This window comes from Rhinatrema bivittatum, chromosome 9, assembly GCF_901001135.1.
Source record: "Rhinatrema bivittatum chromosome 9, aRhiBiv1.1, whole genome shotgun sequence".
Lineage (NCBI taxonomy): Eukaryota > Metazoa > Chordata > Amphibia > Gymnophiona > Rhinatrematidae > Rhinatrema > Rhinatrema bivittatum.
The window spans coordinates 165,168,650-165,176,484 of NC_042623.1; the positions used below are offsets into that span (position 1 = coordinate 165,168,650).

The following is a 7,835-nucleotide window of genomic DNA, read 5'->3' on the forward strand; positions in this document are numbered from 1 at the left end:
GTGGGGATTCCCCGCTTGGATTTGATGGCGACTCGGATGAATGCCAAGGCGCCTCGATTCTTCAGTCGCAGAAGAGAGCACGGGGCAGAAGGAGTGGATGCTCTTGTCCTTCCATGGCCCCAGGACATTCTGCTCTACGATTTTCCTCCTTGGCCCCTAGTGGGCAAGGTTTTAGGAAGAATAGAGGCCCATCCGGGGACTGTGGTTCTGGTGGCTCCGGAATGGCCACGGAGGCCGTGGTTTGCAGATCTCATCAACCTAGCGGTGGACGGCCCGTTTCATCTGATTCATCTTCCAAATCTCCTGAGGCAAGGTGCAGTATTTTTCGACCAGGTGGATCGCTTTTGTCTAGCGGCTTAGCTTATGAGAGGCGGCAGCTGAGAAAGAAGGGTTATCCGGATATGGTAATTTCCACTCTTTTTTGTGGGCTTGCAAAACATCAACCTCTCTTACGTATGTCTGGGTCTGGAAAGTTTTTGACTCTTGGTGCAGTAGGTCGAAGGTTTCCCCTTCGACCTACTGATTGTCCACATTCTAGCCTTCTTACAAGAGGGTTTGGCGAAGGGGTTAGTTTTCAGTTCTCTACAGGTGCAAGTGGTGGCTTTAGGCTTTTTACGAGGAAAGGTGGAAGGAGTGTCCATAGCGGCTCATGCTGATGTGGTGCGTTTTCTTAGATGGGCTAAGCACTTGAATCCTCCCCTCCGGGCTGTTTGTTCATCTTGGAGTTTGAATTTGGTCCTTCCTTTTGAACCGCTCAAACGCGTTACCTTAAAGGACCTTACATTAAAAACAGTATTTTTGGTAGCTATCTGCTCGGCTCGGAGAGTTTCTGAGATTCAGGCACTATCTTGTCGTGAACCTTTTCTTTGGTTTTCGGATTCTAGTGTTTCTCTGTGAACGGTGCTCTCCTTTCTTCCTAAGGTTGTGTCAACGTTTCACGTGAACCAGTCAGTTGGGTTGCCTGCGTTTCCGGATTTGGATCAAGATTCTCCGCATGCACGTGAATAGAGAAGGCTGGATGTAAGGCGGGTTCTTCTGCGTTACTTGGAGGTCACTAACGAGTTTTGTTTATCTGATCACCTTTTTGTTTTGTGGAGCGGCCCTAAGAAAGGGCATAAGGCTTCCAAGACCTCCATTGCCCGATGGTTGAAGGAAGCTATTGCTTCGGCATACATATGTCACAGGCGAGCGGCTCCTGAGGGTCTTAAGGCTCATTCGCTTCGGTCTCAGGCTGCGTCCTGGGTGGAAAGTCAGTTGGTTTCCCCCCAGGAGATCTGTAGAGCGGCGACTTGGAAGTCTTTGCATACTTTTGCTCGGCATTACCGTTTGGATGTTCAGGCTCCTGACTGAGAGTTTCGGAAGCGGAGTGCTTCGAGCGGGGCTTTCTAGGGCCCACCCAGGTAAGGCAGCTTGGGTACATCCCAGCAGTCTGGGCTGATCCGGGTACATACAGGGAAAGGAAAATTGGTTCTTACCTGCTAATTTTCGTTCCTGTAGTACCACAGATCAGCCCAGACGCCCGCCCAGAGTAGATATTATGTAAATTTTGTTTTCAGGTCCGCTCAAACTTTTCCATTTTTCTGTCAGACTATATCAGAACAAATATTTCACAGTGCTCTTAATCTGTACATAGTTGTTGGTCATTGATTTGATTTATTTCTGCTTTGATACTGTTTATACTGAAGGGGGCTGCAGGTGGTGCACCGTACTTACAGGGGGTGCCCTTCAAGTTTTTCTCTGCCTCCATCTGCTGGAAGGGAGGCATAATCCAGCAGTCTGGGCTGATCTGTGGTACTAAGGAACGAAAATTAGCAGGTAAGAACCAATTTTCCTTTCCCAAAGATGGCATATTCCAGTTGCTGAAAGCAAAATATTTTTTTTTTACCTCTGTTGTCTGATCTTATTTTTCTAATCGTTTGGTCCCAATCTCTTTGTTCCCCTTGTCTGTCTTTTCCTAATTCATTTTTCAAGATCTCTTTTATTCTTTTTCTTCTCTCTCCTCTTCTCCTCTTTCCTTCCTCCTTCATACACACACACAGATTCTTTCTTACATGCACTCTCTGAAACACATGCTTTCACACAGGCTCCCACTCTTGCATGCTCTGTCTCATACACACAGGCTCTCACTCTCACTTCCACGCTCATATGCTCTCTCTCTCACATGCAGGCTCTCACACATGCCGACTCTTACTGTCACATGCAGGCTCTCACTCATAGGTTCCCACACACACACAGGCTCACGCTTTCACAGGCAGGCTCCCATTCCCCTTCACAGACACATAAAAGCTTTCACACTTACATTATCTTTTACACACGGGTTCACATTGTCACACAAACACACAGGCTCTCACATTCAGGCTCCTACACATACACACACACGGGCTCCCACTCTCATACTCTCCTTCACATGTAGGCTCCCATTTCCACGCACATACATACACACAGCTTCTCCAATTCCAAGTTTTCTCAGATGCACACACTTCCTGGCAGGCTCCCAGTCTCACAAACACCTCCCTCCCCCAGGAAAGAGATGTAAGTATCATAGTGGATAATACATTGAAATCATCAGTGTGCTCAGCAGTCAAAAAAGCAAACAAATTTTAGTAATTATTAGGAAGGGAATGGTGAATAAAATGGTAGATGTCATAATGCTTCTGTATTACTCCACGGTGAGATCACACCTTGAATACTGTGTATAATTCTGGTCGCCGTATCTCAATACTGATATAGTTGCACTGGAGAAAGTATAGAGAAGGGTGACCAAAATGATAAAGGGCATGGATTGGCTCCCCTATGAGGAAAGGCTAAAGAGGTTAGGGCTATTCAGCTTGGATAAAAGACAGCCAAGAGGAGATCTGATAGAGGTCTTCAAAATCATGAAAGGACTTGAACAGATAAATGTAAATCGGTTATTTACTCTCTCAGACAATAAAAGGACTAGGGGGCACTCCATGAAGTTTGTAAGTAGCAATTTAAAACAAATCAGAGAAAATTATTTTTCACTCCGCGCATAATTACACTCTGGAATTCATTGCCAAAGAATGTGGTTAGGGCAGTTAGTGTAACTGGGTTTATAAGAGGTTTGGATAAGGTCCTAGAGGATAAGTCCATAAACTGCTATTAATCAATAAGGAATAGTAGCTTGGAATCTATTTAATGTTTGGGTAGTTGCCAGGTACTTGTAACTTGGATTGGCCACTGTTGGAAACAGGATGCTGGGCTTGATGGACCCTTGGTCTGACTCAATCATGGCAAGTCTTGTGCTTTTATGTAAGCAACTTACAAGAGAGAAGTTGTTGCATAGAATAAGAATGAAAAGCTAGAAAATACAGAAGGTGAAACACAAAGGACAGAACAGCTTTTAGCCACATGCTATGCCACTCATTGAATACCGAACAAGCATGTGCCTTTCCTTTGGCTACACCCAGAGCACAAAAAATAAAACCCATCTCCATACACACATAGAGAGTTCAAACGTTCACAGTGAGAAAGCTAGAGTAAGTAGCACACATAAAGAAAACCCTAGCAGGCCAGGCAGACAGAGATACCACATGAAAATGTAATTTTGGCCACACAAGCAACTATGCTGGATGACAGATACGTAAAGGGAACTACACAATGGCCACAGCTAAAAGACCTCCCTTCTTTTTTTTTGTAATAGTCGTGAAGGCGAGCAAAGATTGTTGAAATGGGAGCATGCATTTTTGCACATTTAGGGGCTCGCAGATCTGCCATGCCAGCAGTTCATGCTTTTGAGCTTGATAGGCCTTTTCCAGTTTTCTTTTGGCACTATAAAAATGCATTTTACTCTTTACCCAGAAACTTTTCTCCTCCTTTGAGTGGCCAAATCATTCAGAACCAGTCTCTGTTGGGTTGCTGTGCCATGAGCACTCGTGCACAGCTATTCATGTGGTTTCCCCTATTTCATATCTCTCGCCCAATTCACTTATTCCAGTCATTTTAGCAACAGTCTTAAGGCTCCCTCTGGAATTCTGTAAACAAAGGCCCTATGTCTGCTCATTAGGTGACACTCTCACCTCTGCAGCATCTCCAACCCTGGCTAGCCCAGGGGGTGGAAGATTGACCTAAAAATGGAACCCAGGTCCTCTGCATGATAGCACTGATAAAGGGCTAGTCCTTAATGAGTCCGATTGCTTCTTTCCCCATGTTATCCTTTGGAGGCAGGCCAACTGAGTGTTGTAGAGGGTATGCAGAGGAGACTGCTTGAGGTTGAAGCATGGGCAGACACTTTTAGCTTCTTGCTCTAAGTTTGTGCTGATGTCTTGATTTGAGGATGCCTCTTTCTATAGGAGAAATGAGGATCTGTGCAAGAGAGAGACCAGCATTCATGTACTTGATAAAAGAGAGTCCTTGTAAGCTATGGCTGACTAGCAGAAGTGTTGAGAGCCATTACAGTAACAGATTTTGGGACTGCTTGGGACAGATATGGAGGGCAGCATAGGAAGAGGGTTGAGAGATCAGGTAAAAGACATGGGGGAGGGGGGGAGTTAGTGTTGGTTTGCATATGGAATTTATATGCGCATCTACCTAAAGCGGATGCCTCTCAGCTGGCCTGACGGGATGTTTCTGAGAGTGGGAGGTAGGTGGGTAACAGGGCATAGCAAGGAATTCATCGCAGTCTTTCTGCCTGCAAAGTAACGAGCAGCTACACCCAGTGAAGGATCTCCCTGCCAGTTCCAGCTATAAGAGCAAGTCCAGCTGATGGACTCAACCGCAGTGGTCAGAGGAGACCATGCAATGTAAAACTCTGAAAATAGAATTGGGATCCTAGATATGTTGTGCTCTGGGAGAGAAAAGACAATGAAGAGGTGGAGTAAGGAGCAAGACGCAGGTACAGTTCCCTTTATAAACTCTTTCCTCTGTTTTGGATTTTTTTTTTTTTTTCAGTCCGTCTCCAGTTTTGTTGAGTAGTGGGATTCCGTGCGCCGTGGCCCAGAATGCATTGCGGCTCAGCGTGGGCCGGCACACCACCAAGCAGGATGTGGACCTAATTGTGGAGGACTTGAAGCAAGCGGTCAGTCAGCTGGAAACGCCAGAGCACCTCGTGGGGAACTGAGCTTCGATGCTTCTCATTAATCACAGACTCTTCACTGAGCTCCAGAGGTGGCTCCATGCCATTCTGGGTCTTCAGGATGCTGATTTCAATCCAAATTAGAAGTTCATGACTGGGGTAAAGGGTCATGAAGACACGGAGTTAGGTTAGCAGTTTTCAGATTACCAGCTGGTTCCTGGTCAAAAGATTTGAGTCACTCCTGGTTTTGGCACATTACATGTATAAACTTGGAGGAAATCAGAGCTTCATGTTCATACAGAGAGTGCGATAAAACTGGGGCTCACTCGGCTTTCCCTTTCCAATGAGGAACACAAGGCAGCGCTGGTCTCTGAAAACCCTTGGTACCCAGAGGGCAGATATAAGCTGGTGCGTCTCACAGAGATCTGGGAGGGCAGGAAATACAGTAGCTGCAATTTGATAAAATGCCATATTTTTACATTATTTATATTTTGGATCCTTGAGCAAACTTGTGGCAGGGGGCTCATTCAATATCTGAGTCCTTCTTACAAGGAAAAGTCCACGCGGAGAGCACCCAAGTTCCTTTCACACATACCAAAGGGAGAAGGAACTGGAAAGATTCCTATTGCATAATAACTGAGCCATTACGGCTTTTACAACCAGGTTTAACTAGGAACATGTGAAAATATCTAAAGCCAAGAGATATATCTGGGTAGGCAGAAACCCAGTTGTGCTTTCCTGTTAAGCAGCGAGAGTCTAGCAGAATAGTGCAATAGAACTTTTTAGTTGTTAGAGCAGAAATATCCCTTCATTCCCATGAGCTAGTCATAGGAAAACTTTCGCTATTCGGTGTGACGATAGTAATTTTCTCAGGGGGTGTTTCAGTGCATGTTTTTGTCTGGGCGTATGGTATGAGGATAGTGATTTTTCTCTGGGAGTGTTTGTGTGTAAACTATAAGTAGGGACCTTCATTTTTGTTTTTTATCTTTTTAAATTTTTCTGGGAATTTATCAGGGTTTATTATGACAAGAACAAAAGCAGGAGAAAGTCAGTGGGGAAAAAATGGGACTCATTATTTTTCTGGGTAAATATCAGAGTTTATTTTTTTTTTTGGACAGAAGCCCAGGTCAATGTAACACTATTTATTTATTTATTTAGTGTGATTTAATTAAGCTGATTTTCCAACTCAGCAGAATCCCTACCTCTGCCTCCATCCCCTGCCTAGCATGATCCTTTCTCTCCCCACACCGCCTAGAATTTCTCTTCCCCCCCCTCCCAATTACAAAAGCATTCATTCTTACTAGTGAGGGCTCCAGGCATCTTCTTTTTCCTTTGCTAGCTTGCTTACTGAGGCTCAGGGCCGGTGCTTCTATTGTGCAAGCTAGCTGGTCGCCTAGAGCACCAAAGGTTTGCAGGCAGAGAAATCCAACCAGCACGAGGCCCAGAGTGGGTGCTGTGCCACAGCCAGTACCAGTAAAGAAGGGAGCATTGTTCTGGAGCCACTGCTGCCAGTAGGAGGAAGCGCTGTGCTATAGGTAAGTTGGAGGAGGCGGTGCATGATTGAAAGTTTGCCTGGGGTGCCAAGTGCTCTTGCATCGGCCCTGCTGAGGTTCTTGAGTTCTGCAGCACTGCCCTTCTGCTTTTGTGCAGGGCCAGGGAGCCTGCTGGGAAGAGCTTCTGAGCAGCATGTCCCGCTTCAAATGCTGCATTGGCAATACCAAGCAGCAGTCACGTTAGCTGCCTGGGTGGGGGTAGGGGGGGAGAGGCGGGACTTGAAATGCTACATCAGCGGCACTGGAGGGTAAGCGCTTTCGATGGTAAGGGTTGGAACTTGAAACACTGCAGGTGTTCCGGCCTGCACTGGCTTCCAGCTGTTGTCGGAGGCCTTGGCACTGCATCTGCAGCTCTGGAGCTGTTCTTTAATCTGCCTAAAATTGGAGTAAAACTAATTTTAAACTGATGGATCCTAACTATAAGGTTAGAGTGTATGCATCTGTGTGGGGTATGAGGAGAGTACTTTTCTCTTGGCACCAGTTCACCATAGTCACTCAAGTGGGTCACGTGACTGTGCTCAGTACTGAATGGGCAATCTTCCAGAACTCTCTAGAAAAGACAAAAGCCATTTTCTTATGTTCATGCATGGTTGCTTCAATGCTTCCCTGGCCCTGCAGCTCTCCCCAGTTTCTTTTTTACAACAACAAAAAAAACAAAACAAAAAACAGAAACAAAAAATCCTCGTACATAACCTACCACCCCTTGCAGAATAAATCCTGCTGATATGAACAATTTTCTATCAACATCCAACCTTGTCACTGCTGAAGATCACCTTCTTTTCAACATTTCATTCACTTCACCTTCATAAAGTTTTTAATTGGTTGTTTCTGTTTTTTGTTTTTATTTTGTCTTTTTTTTGTATGGTAAAATTGAATGTTTTTAAGTTATGATTTATATACATATTGTAAAAATGTTTTATTATATATTGTGAATATCATTTTCAAATTAAATAGTATGAAATTATATATGATTATAGATTTATTTAACTTTATTGTTTGATTTATGATTAAAGATTTTTTGATAAGAGGTACTCTCTTCATATATATTTTTTTCTTTGTTGCAACCATTGCAAGGAGACTGCTTGGCCGAATTAATTTTCTCTTTTGAACCATCTTTCTAAAGAGGACAATTTTCTTTGTTGACCTAGAAGGTCACTTTTTCAGTAGTGGTCACTTTTGTCAACAGAGTCAATATACTATAGGCCCTAGTGACCTATGCACCTTAAGCCATATTTCATCATCACAGAGTG

At 44.5% G+C, this 7,835-nt stretch overlaps 1 protein-coding gene across 2 annotated transcripts in view; it reads left to right on the forward strand.

Moving 5' to 3' along the window:
- The window catches only part of SCLY (selenocysteine lyase), a 94,584-nt gene extending 87,036 nt beyond the window's left edge, over nt 1-7,548 (forward strand). For both annotated transcript variants that reach the window (XM_029615991.1, XM_029615992.1), the window contains one exon: nt 4,909-7,548. In XM_029615991.1, coding sequence (XP_029471851.1) covers nt 4,909-5,077 — 169 coding nt within the window. In that variant the 3' untranslated portion in view covers nt 5,078-7,548. The remainder of the gene's footprint in view (nt 1-4,908) is intronic.
- The last annotated feature ends 287 nt before the right edge of the window (nt 7,549-7,835 follow it).